Below are 24,504 nucleotides of genomic sequence, written 5' to 3'. Positions count from 1 at the left end.
AGCAGGATCCTCTATGACCCACCTCCCAGAATATTGGAAATAAAAGCAAAAATAAACAAATGGGACCTAATTAACCTTAAAAGCTTCTGCACATCAAAGGAAACTATTAGCAAGGTGAAAAGACAGCCTTCAGAATGGGAGAAAATAATAGCAAATGAAGCAACCGACAAACAACTAATCTCAAAAATATACAAGCAACTCCTACAGCTCAACTCCAGAAAAATAAATGACCCAATCAAAAAATGGGCCAAAGAACTAAATAGACATTTCTCCAAAGAAGACATACAGATGGCTAACAAACACATGAAAAGATGCTCAACATCACTCATTATCAGAGAAATGCAAATCAAAACCACTATGAGGTACCATTTCACACCAGTCAGAATGGCTGCGATTCAAAAGTCTACAAGCAATCAATGCTGGAGAGGGTGTGGAGAAAAGGGAACCCTCTTACACTGTTGGTGGGAATGCAAACTAGTACAGCCACTATGGAGAACAGTGTGGAGATTCCTTAAAAAACTGGAAATAGAACTGCCTTATGATCCAGCAATCCCACTGCTGGGCATACACACTGAGGAAACCAGAAGGGAAAGAGACACGTGTACCCCAATGTTCATTGCAGCACTGTTTATAATAGCCAGGACATGGAAGCAACCTAGATGCCCATCAGCAGATGAATGGATAAGAAAGCTGTGGTACATATACACAATGGAGTATTACTCAGCCATTAAAAAGAATACATTTGAATCAGTTCTAATGAGGTGGATGAAACTGGAGCCTATTATACAGAGTGAAGTAAGCCAGAAGGAAAAACATAAATACAGTATACTAATGCATATATATGGAATTTAGAAAGATGGTAACAGTAACCCAGTGTACGAGACAGCAAAAGAGACACTGATGTATAGAACAGTCTTATGGACTCTGTGGGAGAGGGAGAGGGTGGGAAGATTTGGGAGAATGGCATTGAAACATGTAAAATATCATGTAAGAAACGAGTTGCCAGTCCAGGTTCGATGCACGATACTGGATGCTTGGGGCTAGTGCACTGGGACGACCCAGAGGGATGGTATGGGGAGGGAGGAGGGTTGAGGATGGGGAACACGTGTATACCTGTGGCGGATTCATTTTGATATTTGGCAAAACTAATACAATTATGTTAAATTTAAAAATAAAATAAAATTAGAAAAAAAAAATCAACAGGATGCATAGGTTACAGTCTATGTATAGTGTATTTAAAACTAGATATAGGTCTGAAGGAAGTGACTAATAATGCTTCAATGAAAGATAAAACCTTATAGAATCAGATATGGGAGTATAGTCTGAAGCATAGTAAAGAAATCAGAAACATACCGATAGAATGTAGTTTTGACTTGATTAACACTAATGCTCTATTTAATTTTCATTGTAATTTTTCTTTTGGACGCTTAAGTCATTATAATGCTAAGAAGGTTATCCGTTTTAAAATAGTTATAGTAAAGCAACTCTACATGTGCAGTAGCCAAATTTAATATAACCAATTAAATTTATTCTCAATGTGTGGAAGGCTTCTTATTATAGACAACTGCTATGAAAAGTACATTTTTATAATCACTATATTACTAAAACTTAAAGAGCAAAAGATATCTTTTATAATATTAAAAATAAAACCCTATCAACCAAGAAAAACAAACTACTTTACATTGTTGATAACACTTTCAATGCATAATTACAGTCCTAATCTTAAGAATTCATTTTAAAAATATTTAACATGTTTTCATAACATTAGATATGTTTCATCCCTGTGGTTCCAGTGGTTTTCTCAAGACACTCCCACATGGACAAAATTAATAAATAATAAAATAAGTCTAAATATAGAATTAAATAAAATATAATTTTCCAGCAGTTCCTGAAAGATTTAATAATTTTCAAACAATTATTAAAGAGGAATCAGTGCTTAGTCATGATTTGCTCATTCAGTTATTTTGCTCAAGTATTGAAATAATTATTCAGATGGTTTATATAATATAGCATTTCTTGAAACAGAACTCTGAGACTCCTTTTTAATTTAATAGTGCAACTAGAGAAAGCATATAACTAAAACAATGAGCTGTGGACCACAGAGCGTTCCTCTGAGCCCTTATGCTCTTTTCTCTTATTCTGATAAATTTATTCTTAACCTTGCCTATTATTACATAAGAAACCACTGCTGAGAACTGCAGTTAGCACAGCAATGAAACTTTAATATCACCTTCCCTGTTACAAGTTGTGTGATTTTCTGTCATTACCAGTATAGCTTAGATTGAGATATGAAGGCAGGTGCACTGACACATTGGATAACCATATACTATTTAAAGGACACAGTAGTAGTTTCACAGGAGGGGAGAGAAGCCCCACAACAGGTCCCATGTCATGTCGTCAATCACAGGCCTGCCACACTAATGACCAAGGAGATGCAGGGCGCCACGGCAATGAGGACATTCGTCTCCTCCTCTGGAAAAGGCGTGCCTGTATACCACTGCGCTCTGTCTTCCGCTGCTTCCTGCCTCTCTGGCTTTTGTTCTCCCTGACAGTGAACGCGATCCTGAGAATGCGACCTATCCATCATCCTTTCTTCCTGAAAGGCACCTTGACTATGGTTAATGACTGTAATAAGACCAAACAATACATACCAAACCCCAAGCTCTTCTATTCAGCGTCTCTGAAAATGGGCTCCATTGAGACAACAAAAGGACGGAAGGATTGCACTAGAAAGGCAAGTATTTCATAACATCTCATTTAATTTGTTGCTCTGCTGCTGCTGCCGCTGCTGCTAAGTCGCTTCAGTCATGTCCAACTCTGTGCGACCCCACAGACGCCAGCCCACCAGGCTCCCCGGTCCCTGGGATTCTCCAGGCAAGAACACTGGAGTGGGTTGCCATTTCCTTCTCCAATGCATGAAACTGAAAAGTGAAAGTGAAGTCGCGCAGTCGTGTCGGACTCTTGGCGACCCCATGGACTGCAGCCTACCAGGCTCCTCTGTCCATGGGATTTTCAGGCAAGAGTACTGGAGTGGGGTGCCATCGCATTCGCTGACTTTGTTCCTCTAGTTCACATCACATTCAGAGAGGAAATGTAACTGAAAAGTGATGGGACTGAATATCTTGTGTGGATCATAAAAACAGCAGCAGTGTATGATAAGTAAACATTCTACACATGTATAAACTTAGACACTCAAGCCTTGTACATTTTATTGTGAACCCCATATTACCAGCACACACATTATGGAATGTTTTTAATCAAAACAAAAAAAATGTGAGAGAGATTTTTATAAAAACAAACAACTATCCAGCAGCTATTACTGCTACTGGTACTACTTCCTTAAGCAGTTCTTTGCCAAAAACCACCCTCCGCAGATCCATGCCTTTTGTCTTGTCACTTTAATAAAGCTGCTGTTGTTGTTTAGTCCCTAAGTCCTGTCCAAATCTTTTGCGACCCTTTGGACTGTAGCCCTCCAGGCTCCTCTGTCCATGGGATTTCCCAGGCAAGAATCCTGGAGTGGGTTGCTATTTCCTTCTCCAGGGGATCTTCACAACCCAGGGATCGAACCCATGTCTCCTGCATTGGCAGGTGGGTTCTTTACCACTGAGCCACCAGGGAAGCCTTTAATAAAGCTTTGTTGTTGTTGTACTTCAGTCACTAAGTCATGTCTGACTCCTTGTGACCCCATGGGCTGTAGCACATCAGGCTTCTCTGTCTTCCACTATCTTCCCGAGTTGGCTCAAATTCATATCCATTGAGTTGGTGATGCTATTTAACCATCTCATCCTCTGCTGCCACCTTCTCCTCCTGTCTTCAATCATTCCCAGCATCCAGGTCTTTTCCAGTGAGTTGGCTCTTCGTGTCAGGTGGCCAAAGAATTGAAGCTTCAGCTGTATATTGCAATAAAGCTATATATTACAACTAACTTTTAAACCAGCCACCTCCATGCTCTACTCATCTCTGGCCTAAGCACACTTTCAAATCTTTTGATTACAAAATGTCTAACCTGTTGACTCTCTCCAAAGATCAAAAAAGTAGAAATGAATAATTAACAGATGACTAGATCTTTTCCCCTGGAGAAGGAAATGGTAACCCAATCCAATATTCTTGCCTGTGAAATCCCATGTACAGAGGAGCCTGGTGGGCTATAGCCTATGCAGCCCAAAGAGATGGATACAACTTAGCAACTAAATAGCAAACATCTTTTCCCCAGCTTCCCTTTCAGTAAACTTGTGAACAGACTGTGAACAAGATAGCTTTTAAATAAAGATCACAAGGAGTCGACACATATGGACACAGCGGGAAATAAGGAGCAGGCTGATTCCCTACCTGAGTGAGTGAGATTGTTTCTCCTTTTTCCCTTTAAAACTTTCATGGCCGAGCAAAATCTTCAGAGTTGGTCTGGGACAAGAATCTGTCTTCTCCCCAGACGTCTGGCCTTCAGATTAAAGCAATTTTTCCATTCCTCCTGGCACTTGCCTCTCAAGGACTGATTTTTGAGCAGCATCTGGACCTGAGTTTAGTAATACCACTACCACTATTATTATCATTTTTACTACTTGTATTGTTGCTGCTGTGATAGCTACGTGTCAGGCACTGTAAGGTACTTCCAAGATATATAGAGTTAAAGGAAAGGAATTTTAGGGGTGGATCTCAAGACAACATAGCTGAGTTTATCCTAAGGAGTTCTGTATGAACTTGAACTGCCTAGAGCAAGAAGACAGGTTCCCTGGTGGCTCAGATAGTAAAGAATCTGCCTGCAATGCTGGAGACCTGGGTTTGATCCTTGAGTTTGGAATATCCCCGCAGAAGGGAATGGTTACCCACTCCAGTATTCCAGCCTGGAGAATTCCATGGACAGTGGAGCCTGGCAGGCTACAGTCATCTTTTCTAGTCATAGGAAGGTATCTGATGATGGTGTGTGGAAGACACCAAAAGACTGTAAAATTCATGTTAAAAATCTATTAGTGGGATAGGGGAGGCATCCAGTTACTGGGTTCTATGTTATGTTCAGGATGGGGATCACATGTATACCTGTGGCAGATTCATTTTGATATTTGGCAAAACTAATACAATTATGTAAAGTTTAAAAATAAAATAAAATTAGAAAAAAAAATCCAGGAAATCAATGCCTTTTTGAATTTTCCCTGTTATCTCTATATTTGCAGCAGTTTCTAAACCTGAGCAAAAATAGGTACTGGGTATAATACAACTTAATTTTTGGGAAAAAAAACTAGTACATGTGATGTTTTCAAAAATGAGCGAATTAGAATCACTAGATCTACTGTAAATAAGCCTGTAGGGGAAAAAGTCCTTGATACATTCCATCTAAGAAACAAACAGAAGCCGCTTACAGAAGGAAGTTACAGGAAAAGATATCAGTGCGTTTATAGTTGATACTACAAATATGGTAGGTAAAATCAGCTTCCAATGAACAATCGTATTTACAATCTTAAATGAAAAGGCAGATATTTCACACAGACTTTTTAACATGTAGTCCTCTATAATAAATATTTAATAATTTCACAGTCACAAGTAAACAGCCCTTGGGACTTTAAAAACAAATGATTCAATATTACTTTGCCTTTTGTAGCTGATAGATTTAAAGAAAAATTCAAATTTATGAAAACTAAATAAAAATAAACATACATTTAACTTAAATATTTTGGTAACTGTTATACAAATATTCATCAATCCCTTTTTTCATCTAAACAGATGTAATGATTTGCTCAGGGCTTGTCTTAAAGCACCAAGAGTCTTGCATTCTTTCAAAAGTCTTCATTAAACTGTCAACTGAGCCTTGTACCCTCTGGCTTCAGTTATATTTTCTACCAGGATTAAATTAAGAATATGAAGCTTTATATTGTTTTTCTTTTCACCTTGGCAGGCTCCTATAACTAACTATGAAAATAATTAAAGTGCAGAAACATACATGATTTTTCTATCCTATCCTGTCTCTTTATTACAGTGTAGAACACATCTGACATTTTGTAATACATGTACACACATATTTTAAGTATATACTTTTGTAATCAGTTTATATCATCAGAATGAAATTTCTCATTTTGTGTTTTAAATTTGAATTTGCTTGAAAGGATGATTTAGTTCATCATAAATTACCCATGTCAAGCAGTTTATCACACATGTACTCAAAATATCCAACAGGATATCTAACAATGACCCAAAGGATTTAGCACAATGTATGCATATTATAATATATTCTGATTAAATCATTTAAGTCTAGTCTATAAGGGATATTTCTCTCTGAAGTTTCTATCAATGGACTTAGCCACTCACTGGTGATCTCTCCCTTTTTTGATCTTCTCTAATGCTTATCATTCATACCACTTGTGAAATGTTAACTAGTCTCTGCTAGGATAGGTCCTGTTCATCTAACCAGACTGGAAGTTCTTTGAGAGCAAAAGTGCCTTACTTTGTTGTATCTCCAGTTGTAGATAGCAACAGGTGATTCATGTAACAAAGGTTCAAAAAATTTTTTTAAATCTGATGATAATGAAAAAAGGAGGAGGAGGAATAGAAGGGGCAGAAGCAGAAATTTAGGAAATATATTATTATAAGGATATTGAAAATTTAAAGTGTAATTCACAAAATTCAGAACATAGGAAGGTAAGACTCCGGCTGGTTATTTTGGGAAGGTGATAATATAGCAGCAAATTGGTCAAAATAGCTCAAACTGCTAAAGCAATAATCACATTTTACTTGGGTATGCTCATTTCACATATAATTTTGTGGACCCTAGACTCAGTTTTTCACCCTCAAAACAGAATAGTATAATGAAGGAATGGTACTGAATGCTCTGCAACCAATCCTTTAAACATATCCAGAGTTATAGAATGAGTGAACATTCAAGTTACCCTAACTTCAAATGGTCAGTTCCTTTTAACACAGTGGAAAATCCCATGGATGGCGGAGCCTGGTAGGCTGCAGTCCATGGGGTCGCTAAGAGTCGGACACGACTGAGTGACTTCACTTTCACTTTTCCCTTTCACGCACTGGAGAAAGAAATGGCAACCCACTCCATTGTTCTTGCCTAGAGAATCCCAGGGACGGGGAAGCCTGGTGGGCTTCCGTCTATGAGGTTGCACAGAGTCGGACACGACTGAAGTGACTTAGCAGCAGCAGCAGCAGCTTTAAGCAGTGAGGCACTATATTTCTATTGATAACATTAAAAGAGACTAACCAAAGCAGGTATTTATTCATTCTCACACTTGAAACATTTATATTTCTAATAATTTTGATCTAAATCCTGAAATTCAAATGTTAGATAAAACAAAATTCTTGATATAATAGTGATGATAATATACTTAGTGGAAACAGGGTGCATTAGATTAGAGCAAAGAAATCTTTAGGCTTACCTCAGTACTGACACTAACTAACCGTTATGACCTGATAATACTTTTCATATATGAACCTGGTGTGATACACAAATATTTTAATGCTAATGCAATATAGGAAGCAGAGGAGGGAGGGAGGAAGGATGGAAGGGAAAGGAGAAGGAAAGGAGGGAGGAAACAGAGACAGGACGCACTAGATTAAAAGGCAGTAAAACCTTAGTCCTGATTTCAGCATTGCCACTAACTCAATAACATGACCTTGCAAAGTCACTTAAACTTTGCAGATTATGGTGCCTCAACATAAAATGATGACATTTGGAGGGTGTATTCTCAAAGGTTTCCACAAATTCTAAAATGCTATGTCTTATTAAATTAATCAAAGTTAAATCATTAGCCGTACTGCTATGCAATATTCTTAAATTGTAAAGCAAATGACTTGTTTCCCTTATAACCAGAGCAGACAAAAACTTGCACTTTTAAATTTTTCTGATGGTTTTTTGTCTCATATGTAAGTAGTTTCATCAGAAGACAAGAAGAGGTAGTGCTACTCTGAAAAAAGAGAATTACTCATACGAGCAACTTTCTGAATTAGCCATTTTTATTTCAATCTTTAACAAATTTAGATTGGTAGTTTTCCATTTTTTTCCAAAATTAAAAGTATGAAGTACAGTCCTTTTTTTGAAAGCCAATTACCTAAGCATTTTAGGCAATATGGATACTGTCCTAAAGCAATAGCCTTAAAGGATATTTAGGTACTATAGTTCATAAGCCATAACAGGCTCTTTGCAACTCAATATTGTTACCGACCCAGTAAAAATGCTTGAAAGGAACTCTAAAGTGGTTCGATGTGTTGAAAAGTTGAGTAGTATGACACGGCATTCACTGCTTTTTTAATAATGCTGCCATTTTCTTAGCAGATGATGCAGAACCAATTATAGCTATCATAACAATTTAATCATGAAAAAATGATGATGACTAAGTTGTAATAGCCTGACCAATTTACTGTAGTTTACAAAGCCAGATTTAATAGTATTTTTTTTTAACACTCTGAGACATACCTGTATTCTTCAAAAGATAGTGTAGCAGAGACTGCTAATTGGTTTTAATATCCTAATTTTTAGCTGGGCCCCTTACAGCTGAATGTAGCCATGTATCTAAACCACTGGCTTTGTAAAGAAAATTGTTATCCAATTACAACAGTAACATCTTGTAGCAAATTTGGGGGATATTTCCTTCAAGAGAAGAGGGGACACCCTTCCCCTCACCCTCTGGTACATGGAACAAGATGTGATGTCTGATAGCCCTTTTGAATCAGAAAGATAAAGGCCACAGGCCAGGACTGCTAAATGATAAGCTGGTTGAAGCCCATGTACCTGGTGACTTTGTGGATTCTCTGTAAGAGCACCAGACTGCCTGTCTCTTACATGAAAGAAAAAGAAATTACTACAGCTATTTTGAGTTTTCTTCCATACACAGCTGAGAATGTGGTTCCTAGGCCGCCTTAGTCTTGTCTGACTCTTTGTCACCCTATGGACTGTAGCCCACCAGGCTCCTCTGCCCATGGGATTCACCAGGAAATGATTCTAGAGTGGGCTGCCAGACTCTCCTCCAGGGGATCTTCCCAATCCAGGATCAAACCTGCGTGTCTTATGTCTCCTGTGCTGGCAAGCAGATTCCTTACCAATCAGTATTTCTAAGATCAGGAAGTTATTTTAGTTCTCATTAAAACTGTAAATAAACATATCTTAAAGAATCAAGAAAAATCATACTAATCACCATTTAGTGAGAAAAAAATAGTAAGAGGAAATGCTAGATATTATAGGAAGGATATACCTCAAAAATACCCAAATTTCACTTAATCAGACATATTTAGCACATAATCTAAATATAAGAGTACACTCTACACATGGACATCACCAGATGCTCAACACTGAAATCAGATTGATTATATTCTTTGCAGCTAAAGATGGAGAAGCTCTATAAAGTCAGCAAAAACAAGACAAGGAGCTGACTGTGGCTCAGATCATGAACTCCTTATTGCCAAATTCAGACTTAAATTGAAGAAAGTACGGAAAATCACTAGACCATTCAGTTCAGTTCAGTTCAGCTCAGTTGCTCAGTTGTGTCCAATTATTTGTGACCCCATGATTCACAGCATGCCAGGCCTCCCTGTCCGTCACCAACTCCCAGAGTTCACTCAGACTCACATCCATCAAATCAGTGATGCCATCCAGCCATCTCATCCTCTGTCATCCCCTCCTCCTCCTGCCCCCAATCCCTCCCAGCATCAGACTCTTTTCCAATGAGTCAACTCTTCGCATGAGGTGGCCAAAGTACTGGAGTTTCAGTTTTAGCATCATTCCTTCCAAAGAAATCCAAGGCTGAGCTCCTTCAGAATGGACTGGTTGGATCTCCTTGCAGTCCAAGGGACTCTCAAGAGTCTTCTCCAACACCACAGTTCAAAAGCATCAATTCTTCACCATTCAGCTTTCTTCGCAGTCCAACTCTCACATCCATACATGACCACTGGAAAAACCATAGCCTTGACTAGACAGACCTTTGTTGGCAAAGTAATGTCTCTGCTTTTCAATATGCTATCTAGGTTGGTCATAACTAGATAGTTGACAACTAAAATGGTTATAAAATTAAGCTTCGTTGATCCCTACCATAGCATCCAATTTCTCCCATAAATGTTTTTTGCACTGATGAGAGCATGTCCTGGGATAAGGCAATGGCAACCCACTCCATGGAAACTCCCATGGGCTGCCATCTATGGGGTTGCACAGTCGGACACGACTGAAGCGACTTAGCAGTAGCAGCAGCAGCAGCAGAGCATGTCCTGAAATATTCTAATAAGTTTCCTTTCCTCATTTCTGTATAGAACATGAAATGAGCCTATTCATATCAGAGGTCAAAACCCCTGCTCAATTAAACATTCTCCACATTATCTAAAACTTGTATTTTCTCGTTAAGAATGGTTGTTATCTTAGACCTTTTCACTTCGGTTTTACTTCCATTGGCACTAATAGGTTTCTCTTTGGGTCTGCATTTGTTCAGAAAATACCGTTAGAGTAGTTACTATGTTCCTGCATATGAGAGACAAATAGAAAATCACCTGTTTTAAGTGAGATGCAGATGCCAACATCCTAACAGTGGGTAATACTGTATACGCTTGAGGAAGAATCACATACTATAGATTTTTTAAAATTCTTAAAGTCATTGAAGCTTTTAGGGATAAATTCATTAAAGCCAAATCCCTATATAGTTGTGATTACAGTTACTATGTATGTATTAGCCATGTACAAGATGGTCTTGGAGGCTGGGAAAGCAAAAGGAAGAAATGTTGTTTTGTTATTTTGTTGTTGAGGGCCTTATGAGTAGCACAGTCTAATCATCAAGAGTTAACTTTTTTGATAAAACAGACATTGGAGCTCTACTAACTTTTTTACCTCCTCCTCCTTCATTCATATCCAGAGAATTTGAAAACTGAGCCCCAAACTCCCCATATTTAAAATGGGGCTGTTAATAGGATCTATTTAATTGTACATTTTAAGTGTTATGAAAAAAGTAGGTATGCTGGCTAGCCCATAGTAAGTGCTGATTATGTTATTTATACTTGTATTTTAATCTTTTTTTTTTTTATCATTGGTAGGCTCTATTTTAAAAACAAGAAATTTTGTAGGTGTAATCTGTTTTTGTTTAGTCGCTAAGTGGTGTCCAACTCTTTTGTGACTTCATGGACTGTAGCCCACCAGGCTTCTCTCTGTTCATGGAATTTCCCAACCAAGAATGTTGGAGTTGGTTGCCATTTCCTTCCCCAGGGGAATCTTCCAGACCAAGGGATTGAACCCATGTCTACTGCTTGGCAGGTGGATTCTTAACCACTGAGCCACCTGGGAAGCCTGTGTAATCTATTAGTAAGTACTTAATTTTGAATTCTATTGTATTTGCATATAAATTATTTCAAAATGTTTGTGTGTTAACTATTCCTCTTAAGTGGATCTTTCCTTAGTTTCTTTACTATATATTAGCAGAGAAATTGTTACTGGAAACTGTCCATGTCCGTGATGCTGAATGAGAATGAGGAGGCCAAGTGTTTGAAAATAAAGGAAAGAGAATTTTATTGATTTGCCAATGAGGAGGGTAGTAGACAAACACCTTAAGAATTATTGTCCTGCCTTCTAAGAGAAAGCAGGTGTATTTAAAGAAAAGTTTGAGGGGCTTTACGTGACCATTGCCACATATAGTTTTGTTGAGATTGGTTATTTCATGATATTATCTCCGTCTGTTTCGGTCCTCTGGTTGTTTAAGACCTCTGGTTCCAGTCAACATATTCCATTTTTGATAATCTTGGTTTGCTGACTTCATGGCCTTGAGTTTCTGTGGTTAGGCGGAACAAATAGAAACACTGAGAATGCTTACCCAGGTTCAGTTCAGTTCAGTCGCTCAGTCACATCCGACTCTTTGCACCCCATGAATCACAGCAAGCCAGGCCTCCCTGTCCATCACCAACTCCCGGAGTTCACTCAGACTCACATCCATTGAGTCAATGATGCCATCCAGCCATCTCATCCTCTGTCGTCCCCTTCTCTTCCTGCCCCCAATCCCTCCCAGCATCAGAGTCTTTAGCAATGAGTCAACTCTTTGCATGAGGTGGCCAAAGTACTGGAGTTTCAGCTTTAGCATCATTCCTTCCAAAGAAATCCCAGGGCTGATCTCCTTCAGAATGGACTGGTTGGATCTCCTTGCAGTCCAAGGGACTCTCAGAAGTCTTCTCCAACACCACCAAAGTACTGGAGTTTCAGCTTTAGCATCATCCTTCCAAAGAAATCCCTTCCAAAGAAATACATCCTTCCAAAGAAATACATCCTTCCAAAGAAAAACAGAATACAGTAAATTTTGTTTTCTTTAATTTTAAGTGTGACTAATGTCACTAGGTTCTCAATATGTTCATAAACTGACATTCTAAGTTTAGGATTTAATTTTGAAAGTCACTACTTTTATGGAATTCGATAGCACACATCTTTTAACTCAGTTTCTACAGAACTGGAACCGACTCTGTAAGCAATTCAGCAATTTACAAAAGGCATAACTTAAAAAAAGTCAAATCAGAAGCCAGATCTTTACTAGTTATCATCTTCAGTAAAAAATAAAATTAACATAGGTGTTGAAACAGGCTTATATGAGATTTAAAAAAGATTTCTGTGATAGAGTTACTCTAACATTATTTAACATATTTGCTCTGTTTAAAACCTTGTTTCACTTTTTGTGATATAACAATAGAATCACCTAGAAGTCTGTAGCACCATTACCAACTTAGCATTTGTAGACAGGGCTGGTTGTTCAGTTCAGTAGCTCAGTCGTGTCTGACTCTTTGAGACCCCATGGACTGCAGCACACCAGGCCTCCCTGTCCATCACCAACTCCCAGAGTTTACTCAAACTCATGTCCATTGAGTTGGTGATGCCATCCAACCATCTCATCCTCTGTTGTCCCCTTCTCCTCCTGCCCTCAATCTTTCCAGCATCAGGCTCTTTTCACATGAGTCAGTTCTTTGCATCAGGTGCCCAAAGTAGTGGAGTTTCAGCTTCAGCAACAGTCCTTCCAATGAATATTTAGGACTTATTTCCTTTAGGATGGACTGGTTAGATCTCCTTGCTGTCCAAGGGACTCTCTCAAGAGTCTTCTCCAACACTACAGTTCAAAAGCATCAATTCTTCAGTGCTCAGCTTTCTTTATATTCCAACTCTCAAATCCATACAGGGCTTCCCTAGTGGTTCAGATGGTAAAGCATCTGTCTGCAATGCAGGAGACCCGTGTTCAATCCCTGGGTTGCAAAGATCCCCTGGAGAAGGAAATGGCAGCCCACTCCAGTATTCTTGCCAGGAAAATCCCATGGACCGCGGAGCCTGGTAGGTCCATGAGGTCGCAAAGAGTCGGACACGACTGAGCAACTTCACTCAAATCAAAATCCATACAAGACTACTGGAAAAACCATAGCCTTAACTAGACAGACCTTTGTTGGCAAGTCTCTGCTTTTTAATATGCTGTCTAGGTTGGTCATAACTTTTCTTCCAAGGAGCGTGTGTCTTTTAATTTCATGGCTGCAGTCAGCATTTGCAGGGATTTTGGAGCCCCAAAAAATAAAGTCTATCACTGTTTCCACTGTTTCCCCATCTCTTTGCCATGAAGTGATGGGACAGGATGCCATGATCCTAGTTTTCTGACTGTTGAGTTTTAAGCTAACTCTTTCACTCTCCTCTTTCACTTTCATCAAGAGGCTCTTTAGTTCTTTGCTTTCTGACATCAAGGTGGTGTCATCTGTTTATCTGAGGTTATTGACATTTCTCCTAGCAATCTTGATTCCAGCTTGTGCTTTATCCAGCCCAGAATTTCTCATGATGTACTCTGCATATAAGTTAAAATAAGCACGGTGACAATATACAGCCTTGACGTACTCCTTTCCTGATTTGGAACCAGTCTGTACTGATGGCATTAATAGTCTCATTAGAATTTAGCAATGATGGAATTAATCATTTGAGTCAAATGGTATTTTTCTAAATAGCCACTAATAATAGAACACTTGCTTATACAATATTATAGAAAATGTTCAAGATCAAATTCCTAAAATTATAAAGCAGACATTTCTCTACTTTATGGATTTATGGGCTCTTTCCTATTAGTTATCCCTATTTTTTTCCTATTAGTTAAATGCAGAAAGTTTATTTTATCACATTTCACAAGTTGTATACATCATAGTAAGCTCTCTACTGGACATCCAAAAGAGCTCAAACTTCAAAAAATATGTCATTTTACAGAAGAATGTGGCCAAGATAGTCAATATTATAGCCTCAAAAAATTAATGATTAATCTACCTCTATCATCATCATAAACTGACAGATGGAAAGCATCTTGAGAACCTTTTATTCATGAAGAAACATAAAATCACATTTACCTTTTCTGTTTTTAAAATCTGAAGTGAATGAGCATTGCTACTATTCCTCTTATCATTTAACTATTAATGGATGTTCTGATAATATTTGTAGGTACTCTGAACTGTGAAAGCTTAGAATGTTCTATAAGATCTTCCATCCTTGTTGAGATCATATCTAACCTTCAGATACTATAAGTTTCTGCCCAAAGTTAAAGTTCTAATGCAAACTTCCATAAAACTAAAAAATTACAAAAATTATTATTACAAGGATGACCATCTAATCTTATGTTTCCAGCTTGCAATAATTACCTGGAATATTACTAAGTTGATTCTCCAATACAAATATACTTTGAATAAACACACAGAAAAATTCCACAAATAATTTCTTATTCTCAAATTTTGAACTAAATATCCCCCCCTTTACTTTCTCATTTTTAATACAGGCATGGTTTGTAATAATAACAACTAACATTTACTAGCTGGCCAGTACAATTCTAAGTACTTTAAGCATATTAACCTGGTGAACTAAATTAGCAGAATTTAGTTAGTAACTAAGTCAGTGAATCTTCAAAACTAACATAAAGAAAGCATTACTATTTTCTCCACCATTATTATCAGATGGGGAAACCGAAGAACAGAAAGCTTAAATAGCTTGCCTACAGACATACAGGTTTATGTGGGGAAATTTAAACTTGAATACAGGAGTCATAGTTTGAGTCCTCAGAGCAAATCACTATTCTACAATGCCTATTAATTTTATAAAAAGAAAATAAAAACTTAATTATAAAAAGAGGCAACTGAAAATGAGCCACAGTGGTGGGGACTATGAAAACTGGAGAAAAGATGATTTTTTTAAGTGGTAGCTACTAAGTAGCTCCAGTCAACCAGAGGCAGTAGAAATGCAATGGATTGGGATTTTATTTTACTCACAAGTTAATTAGTTAGCTTGTTACTATTTCATGATGCTGGCAAGAACAATGATACTCCTGGGTCAGAGAAAAAGAAATTTGTGACCTGAGGTACATCAAACAGCCTGATTATCAGCATATTTATGTCAGTCCACCTTCCCTGTCACTGGTCCTGGCCCAGACAAACATGTGGGTTTCTAAATGATGCATACACAACAAACAATACTTACTCAGAAGGAAGGAATTCAGTCACTAAAGAGTTCCATTTTATATTTTCATAATTACACAGATTAAGTGACATTTTCAAGAGAGCTGTGCCTTATAAATTAATAAATTTTAGACTTATTTATAATTACCAGCCTTGTTGACAGATCAGGTTCACAGTGTTATAAAAGTATTTCAAGGGTAAAGATTCTGTCTGGTAAATACCACTAGTGTGATTGCAAGGATGTCCGTTTTTAACATGTTTATAAGATCTGACCAGAAGAAAAATCATAAGGTCACATTAACAGATGTGGAAAAAGCATTTAACAAAATCCAGACTGTTCATGATAAATAGTGAAAAAGTGTTAGTCTTTCAGTCATGTCAGACTCTTGGCAATCCCATGGAATATAAGTCTGCCAGGCTCCTCTGTCTACCAAATTCTCTAGACAAAAAATACTGGAGTGGGTAGCCATTCCTTTACTCCAGGGGATCTTCCTGACCCAGGGATTAAATCTGGATATCCTCCACTGCAGGCAGATTCTTTACCATCTGAGCCACCAGGTAAGTCCACAGATGATAAAACTCACAGCAGACTAGGAATAAAAAGGAAACTTCTGAACTTGATAAACATCTACTGCTACTGCTGCTGCCAAGTCGCTTCAGTCGGGTCCAACTCTTAGCAACCCCATGGACTGCAGCCCACCAGGCTCCCCCGTCCCTGGGATTCTCCAGGCAAGAACGCTGGAGTAGGGTGCAAGTTCCTTCTCCAATGCATGAAAGTGAAAAGTGAAACTGAAGTCGCTCAGTCGTGTCCAACCCTCAGCGACCCCAGGGACTGCAGCCTTCCAGGCTCCTCCATCCATGGGATTTTCCAGGCAGGAGTACTGGAGTGGGGTGCCATTGCCTTCTCCAGATAAACATCTACAACCCCCACCTAAATCTAATACTGTGAAAAACTATATGCTTTTTCCCTATAATCAGGAACAAGAGACAGCTGTTCCTGCTTACCATACTTATTTAATATTGTACTGTAAAAAGACAACCAAGTAAAGGAATATTGATCGAAAAAGAAGCAAAATTCCCTTTTCAGGAAAATAAAACAGTTGTCTATGTAGAATATCTCAAAGAATCAACTAATAGCAAGGCTACAAGATACAAAATTTATATGAAAAGTCAGTTGCTTAACTATATACAAGGAATGAATTATTGGAATTAGAAATCAAAGACACTGCTATTTGCATTAGTATTCAAAAATGTGAAATACTTAGGTATAACTCTAACAAATATATACAAGATTTATATAAGGAAAACTACAAAATTCTGATGAAAGAAATTAAAGTTGATATAAATAAATGGAGAAATATCCCAAGCTAATATTGTGTGGATCACAATAAACTGTGGAAAATTCTTAAAGGTATGGGAAAACCACACGACCTTACCTGCCTCCTGAAGAAAGCTGTATACACATCAACACGCAAAATAACCAGACATGGAAGAACAGACTGGCTCAAATTTGGGAAAGGAGTACTTCAAGGCTGTATATTGTCGCTTATTTAACTTATATGCAGAGGACATCATGTGAAATGCCAGGCTGAAGCACAAGCTGGAATCAAGACTGCCAAGAGAAATGTCAATAGCCTCAGATATGCAGATGACATCACCCTAAAGCCAGAAAGCAAAGAGGAACTGAAGAGCCTCTTGAAGAAAGTGAAAGAGGAGAGTGAAAAAGCTGGCTTAAAACTCAACATTCAAAAAACAAAGACCATGGCATCCAGTCCCCTCACTTCATGGCAAACAGATGGAGAAACAATGGAAACAGTGACAGACTTTATTTTCTTGGGCTCCAAAATCACTGCAGATGGTGACTGTAGGCATGAAATTAAAAGACACTTGCTTCTTGGAAGAAAAGCTATGACAAACATGCTGCTGCTGCTGCTGCTGCTAAGTCGCTTCAGTCGTGTCCGACTCTGTGCGACCCCAGAGACGGCAGCCCACCAAGCTCCCCTGTCCCTGGGATTCTCCAGGCAAGAACACTGGAGTGATGACAAACATAGACAGTGTTTTAAAAAGCAGAGACAGCACTTTGCTCACAAAGGTCCATGTAGTCAAAACTATGGTTTTTCCAGTATTCATGTATGGATGTCAGCTGGACCATAAAGAAGGCTGAATGCCAAAGAATTGATGCTTTCAAACTGTGGTGTTGGAGAAGACTCTTGAGAGTCCCTTGGACTGCAAGGAGATCCAACCAGTCCATCCTAAAGGAAATCAGTCCTGAATATTCATTGCAAGGACTAATGCTGAAACTAAGGCTCCAATACTTTGGCCACCTGCTGGGAAGAGCTAACTCATTGGAAAAGACCCTGATGCTTGGAAAGATTGAAAGTAGAAGGAGATGGGGGTAACAGAGGATAAGATAGCTGGGTGGCATCATCAACTCAATGGACATGAGTTTGAGCAAACTCTGGGAGACAGTGAAGGACAGGAAAGCCTGGTGTGCTGCAGTTCATGGGGTCATAAAGAGTCAGACACAACCGAGTGACTGAACAACAACAAAGACAATGTTAGTAAAATGAAAATTCTTACCCAAAAGGCTATAGATTCAATGCATTTGCAATCAAAATCCTAGAAGTCTATTTTGTAGATATAGAAAACCCGATCCTAAGGTTTATACAGAGAGGCAAAATGACAATATTATGGAATATTATTATTCTATAATAACCTAGACAATACTGAAGAACAACAAAGTTGAAGGACTAACACTCCCAGCTTCAAGACTAATGATAGTTATCAAGACGAATGCTAGTCATGAAGACAATGTGATATTGGCAAAAGAATAAATAGATCAGTGGAACAGAATAGGCTGAAAATGCTTCCATACAAGCGTAGTTTAATTATCTTTGGCAAAGGAGGAAAGGTAATTAGGTGGAGAAAAAATATTCTTTTCAACAAATGACTCTGAAACAAATAGACATTCATATTCAAAAAATTTAATCTAGACAGACTTTATCAGTTCAGTTCAGTCGCTCAGTCGTGTCCAACTCTTTGCAACCCCATGAATCGAAGCACGCCAGGCCTCCCTGTCCATCACCAACTCCCGGAGTTCACTCAGACTCACGTCCATCGAGTCAGTGATGCCATCCAGCCATCTCATCCTCTGTCGTCCCCTTTTCCTCCTGCCCCCAATCCCTCCCAGCATCAGACTCTTTTCCAATGAGTCAACTCGTTGCATGAGGTGGCCAAAGTACTGGAGTTTCAGCTTTAGCATCATTCCTTCCAAAGAAATCCCAGGGCTGAGCTCCTTCAGAATGGACTGGTTGGATCTCCTTGCAGTCCAAGGGACTCTCAAAAGTCTTCTTTAACACCACAGTTCAAAAGCATCAATTCTTCGGCGCTCAGCTTTCTTCACAGTCCAACTCTCACATCCATACATGACCACAGGAAAAACCATAGCCTTGACTAGACGGACCTTTGTTGGCAAAGTAATGTCTCTGCTTTTCAATATGCTATCTAGGTTGGTCATAACTTTCCTTCCAAGGAGTAAGCATCTTTTAATTTCATGGCTGCAGTCACCATCTACAGTGATTTTGGAGCCCCAAAAAAGAAAGTCTGACACTGTTTCCACTGTTTCCCCATCTATTTCCCATGAAGTGATGGGACCAGATGCCATGATCTTTGTTTTCTGAATGTTGAGCTTTAAGCCAACTTTTTCACTCTCCACTTTCACTTTCATCAAGAGGCTTTTGAGTTCCTCTTCACTTTCTGCCATAAGGGTGGTGTCATCTGCATATCTGAGGTGATTGATATTTCTCCTAGCAATCTTGATTCCAGCTTGTGCTTCTTCCAGTCCAGCGTTTCTCATGATGTACTCTGCATATAAGTTAAAAAAGCAGGGTGACAATATACAGCCTTGACGTACTCCTTTTCCTATTTGGAACCAGTCTGTTGTTCCATGTCCAGTTCTAACTGTTGCTTCCTGACCTGCATACAGATTTTTTAAGAGGCAGATCAGGTGGTTTGGTACACCCATCTCTTTCAGAATTTTCCACAGTTTATTGTGATCCACACAGTCAAAGGCTTTGGCATACTCAATAAAGCAGAAATAGATATTTTTCTGGAACTCTCTTGCTTTTTCCATGAACCAGCCGATGTTGGCAATTTGATCTCTGGTTCCTCTGCCTTTATACCTTTTACAAAAACTAATTAAAAATGGAACATAGACATCAATGTTAAACACAAAACTATATAACCTCTAGAAAATCTAGGCAAACTTGCAATTGGCAATGATTTTAGATATAATATCAATAGCACAATCCATTTAAAAACTAAAAATATCTACTGTATGATAATACTGTTAGGAGGATGAAAAGATGTGACAGAAAATATTTGTAAAACATGTATCGAATAAATAAGGACTTTTATTTAAAACATACAATGAAACTCACCAATTTAAAAGAATTATAAAATAGGAAAAAGATACAAATGGACACTTAACCAAAGAAGAGACACAGATGGAAATTAAGCATATGAAAGGATGTTCAAAATTATAGGTCACTTCAGTTCAGTTCAGTCACTCAGTCGTGTCCGACTCTTTGCGACCCCTTGAATCGCAGCACGCCAGGCCTCCCTGTCCATCACCAACTCCCGGAGTTCACTCAGACTCACGTCCATTGAGTCGGTGATGCCATCCAGCCATCTCATCCTCTGTTGTCCCCTCCTCCTCCTGCCCCCAATCCCTCCCAGCATCAGACTCTTTTCCAATGAGGCAACTCTTCGCATGAGGTGGCCAAAGTACTGGAGTTTCAGCTTTAGCATCATTCCTTCCAAAAAAATCCCAGGGCTGAGCTCCTTCAGAATGGACTGATTGGATCTCCTTGTAGTCCAAGGGACTCTCAGGAGTCTTCTCCAACACCACAGTTCAAAAGCATCAATTCTAGGGAATTGCAAATTAAAATGAGATACCATGACATACCTGTTAGTATGACTAAAATCTACCAAATGCTGGTGAGAATGTGTAGCAATAGACATTTATTCATTGCTAATGGAAATGAAGAATGGTAAAGCCACTTGAGAAGTCAGGCTTGACTTCTAAATATATTTACTCAAAGGTAAATATATTCTTGTCTTATTTCTTATGATCCAGAAATCTCACATCTATTTACCCAAAAGAGCTGAAAACTTTTATCTACAGAAAAACTAATACACAAATGTTTACAGCAACTTGATTCATATTAGCCAAAAGAGTCAAAAGATGTAACCAAGATGTCTTTCTGTGGTGATGGATAAACTATATTACATTCATATAGTAAAGATGAAATATTATTTAGCAACAAAAAGAAATAAGCTATCAGGCCATGTAAAGAAGTGGAGGAATCTCACATGCATGTTATAAGGTGAAAGAAGTCGGTGTGAAAAGCTACATACTGTGTAACTCAAACTATATGACATTGTTGAAAAGGCAGAACTACATGCACAGTAAAAAGATCAATGATTGCCAGGAGCTCAAAGAGGGAAGAATGAATACATGGAGCAGAGGGCTTTGTAAACGCAGTGAAATTATTCTGTAGAGTTACTCATTTTGGAAAAACCATAGAATTGTACAATATAAAAAAATGAAAATGATGTGAACTGTGAACTTTAAGTAATAATAACATATTAATATTGGTTTGTCAGTTATAATAAATGTACACATATGTAAGATATTAATATTGGCAAAAACTGTGTATGTCAGGGGAGAGTATACAGGAACTCAGGACTTTCAGCACAATTTTTCTATAAACCTACACCTGTTCTAAAAAGTATAATTTACTTTTTTAAAAGGCAAGGTGAATGGTCTGGCTGATAGAGTGTACAGTATACACAGGAAGAAGAATACTAGGTCAAGCCATATGAAATCGCCAATATTTAACCATTGTTGACCTACAAAATTGGTAATTTTATATGCTCTAACCTGAATTGGAGAAGAGGTCAAAAAGTGAGGACTGTTTGGGAGAAAGAACTAAAGAAAAAGCACATTATTTATTTTAGGTAACAGCACTCAGTCCTCAAAAGCACTCCTTACAAAATACAAGTTCACTAACTGCTCTCATGTTTTGGGCAGTGTGTTGTCTCAAAACCGTTAACATTGGGTTATTTAAAATTTTCTTCTCCTTGAAAGATCTGTGTGTCCTCAAAGATTTTTCTTTTCTTTCCTGCCTTTATCTTATCAAAGACTAAGGACTCATATGTCATTGATCTCTTGTCCATTCATTTCTGTCCCTCTACTTAGGCCATTAAAAGTTGATTAGAAGTTCTCTGGGCATAGTTGGGACTTGTCAACCTAATCTTGTGTCCAAGATGATGGTTCAGACATTTCATTAGCAGAACTTTGAAGTCAGTACCCTTACACATTGCTTGTGTTTTTGCTTTTTTGTTTGGATTGTTTTGTTCCTCAGAGAAGCCTCTTTTATTTTCCTGTTGGAGATTAGAATCTTAGATGCTAACCTTCTCAAAATAAGCTGAGAGAAGAAGGCTAGTAGTCTCCAGGTTCAGTGAATATTTATCCATCTATCCTACCCACTCTCTTTTTTCTTTTTTTTAGTACATGACTATTCCCCCTTTTAATTTGTATATTAAATTCACTGATTGACAAATAATAGCTTTATTTTCTTGATTATTTTTAAAATAACAATTTTCTAGTTAGCTGAGAATATTTTTTACCCCATTAGATGAAATATATCAGAATGGTAAATGCACTGTACTTAGGTTTATAAATGGATATTTACTTTTTCTCTAAATTTATTTTATATGCCTAATTTTCCAAGTGGAAATTTCCATTTTTATCAAATTATATATTTAACATTTTAATATGTTTTCTAATATAAGCCCAGAATAAAGAGAAAAATTAAAGTATATGCATGGAATTTTAAGATTCCCAGTCTTTCCTTCTACCAGCCTGTATAGAGTGGGAGAAAGATTTGAGGATCGATCTGTTTCTTACAAAATTAGCAGTGACAAGGTCAGAATTAAAAAGGGAACTTACTATAACAGGTATATTGCATGCAAAGAAACAAATTGGTGTATGTTCTGAAATTACTCTGTACTAAACCACTATCTTGTTAATAATACACTTGTCTTTTCTTTTATCTCCCAATCAAATTGTGAACACCTTAGAGGCTAATCTGTGCTTGGATCCTTCAAAATATGTAGCTTAATTCTTTGCATGCTATAGATGATCAATGAAAGAATAAAATTAGAGAGCATATTAAGAAATAAATTAGGTAATGCTCTGGTACCCTTCAAGTCCCACATTTATGATCTAAAAGCAATCTTCACATGATATATACATACACATTAAGTTGTTCAGGTTAGCAACCTGCTACATCTATGTTTAACCAGTAACCTTTATACAAATATTAGCGAGCAATATGAGCAAATATTCATTTAAATCTCAACTGAAGAAAATACTTAATATATACTAACTAAAGTTAGTTTAGCCAAATTATGACAATAAAAATTTTGAAAGTCTGCTTCCTTATCTGCTATTTGCACCAAATTATCAAGTAGATTATACAAAATATAGAATTTAGAAAGATGGTAACAATAACCCGGTGTACGAGACAGCAAAAGAGACACTGATGTATAGAACAGTCTTATGGACTCTGTGGGAGAGGGAGAGGGTGGGAAGATTTGGGAGAATGGCATTGAAACATGTAAAATATCATGTAAGAAACGAGTTGCCAGTCCAGGTTCGATGCACGATACTGGATGCTTGGGGCTAGTGCACTGGGACGACCCAGAGGGATGGTATGGGGAGGGAGGAGGGAGGAGGGTTCAGGATGGGGAACACGTGTATACCTGTGGCGGATTCATTTTGATATTTGGCAAAACTAATACAATTATGTAAAGTTTAAAAATAAAATTAAAATTAGAAAAAAAATAAAAATAAAAATTTTGAAAGTCTGCTTCCTTATCTGCTATTTGCACCAAATTATCAAGTAGATTATACAAAATATAGTTGGAATTATAAATATTTAGAGATCTTAAATACAATTAAGTTCAATTAGGCAAGTGAACATCAAGAAAATAAATCTACAGATAGAAAACCGCTAGATTTCTAATAAAGCAAAATAATTCAGGGTCATTGAAATAACAATGATTCTACAATTTTTAATAAGATAATATAAGATCTTATTTATGCCTAATAGGTATCAGATTATTTAAAAATACAGGCCACACACATACATACACACACAATGAACTAGTACTATTCAACCATAAAAAAGAATGAAATTTTGCCGTTTACAACATGGTGGGACTAAGTGAAGTAAGTCAGACAAAGACAAATACTGTATGATACCACTTATACATGGATTCTCAAAAACACAACAAACTGGATAATATAACAAAAAAGACAGACTCACAGATAAAAGAGAACACACTAGTGATGTCCAGAGGGAAGATGGAAATGAGGAGAGACAATATAGGAGTCAGGGATTAAGAGGCACAACCGTTATACATAAAATATGCTACAAGGATATACTGCACATCACAGGGAATACAGCCAATATTTTATAAAAACTTAAAATGGGGTATTACCTTTAAAAATGTTGAATCACTAGATTGTACACCAGTCACTAATATAATATTGTATATTAACTCAACTTGAATTAAAAAAAAAAAAAAAAACACAGGGCACCTATGTCTCTGATCTCTCAGGACTCAGCTCAAATTACTGACTATACAGAAATGAAGGTAGCATATGGGAAATAGATGACCGGTCCAAGTTTGGTGCATGAAACAGGGCGCTCAAAGCCGGTGCACTGAGACAACCCAGAGGGATGGGATGGGGAGGGAAGAGAGAGGGGGGTTCTGGATGGGGGACTCATGTATACACATGGCTGATTCATGTTAATGTATGGAAAAAACCACCCCAATATTGTATTTAGCCTCCAATTAAAGTAAATAAATTAAAACACACATACACAAAAATGAAGGTAGTAAAAGTCATAGAACAGTGAAGAAAATAAAAATTTAATATTACAGGATAAGCTGGGAGCACATCTATTAATTCAGCAAATAATTATTAACTATTTATTACACCAGGAAGTCTAATCAAACATCTTT

General features: G+C 37.7%; 1 protein-coding gene across 3 annotated transcripts in view; it reads right to left on the bottom strand.

Annotated features, from left to right (window-relative positions):
• The window catches only part of STPG2 (sperm tail PG-rich repeat containing 2), a 636,844-nt gene that overhangs the window by 231,933 nt on the left and 380,407 nt on the right, over positions 1-24,504 (bottom strand). For 2 of the 3 annotated variants that reach the window (XM_061419604.1, XM_061419606.1), the window contains one exon: positions 10,123-12,206. The exons of the other annotated variant lie outside the window; for it this stretch is intronic. In XM_061419604.1, the coding sequence (XP_061275588.1) occupies positions 11,802-12,206 (405 nt within the window). In that variant the 3' untranslated portion in view covers positions 10,123-11,801. Of the gene's footprint in view, positions 1-10,122; positions 12,207-24,504 lie in introns of those variants that run through there. 3 annotated transcript variants of the gene reach the window in all.

Source organism: Bos javanicus, chromosome 6 (assembly GCF_032452875.1).
Source record: "Bos javanicus breed banteng chromosome 6, ARS-OSU_banteng_1.0, whole genome shotgun sequence".
Lineage (NCBI taxonomy): Eukaryota > Metazoa > Chordata > Mammalia > Artiodactyla > Bovidae > Bos > Bos javanicus.
This window is presented reverse-complemented; position numbering and strand designations above follow the sequence as displayed.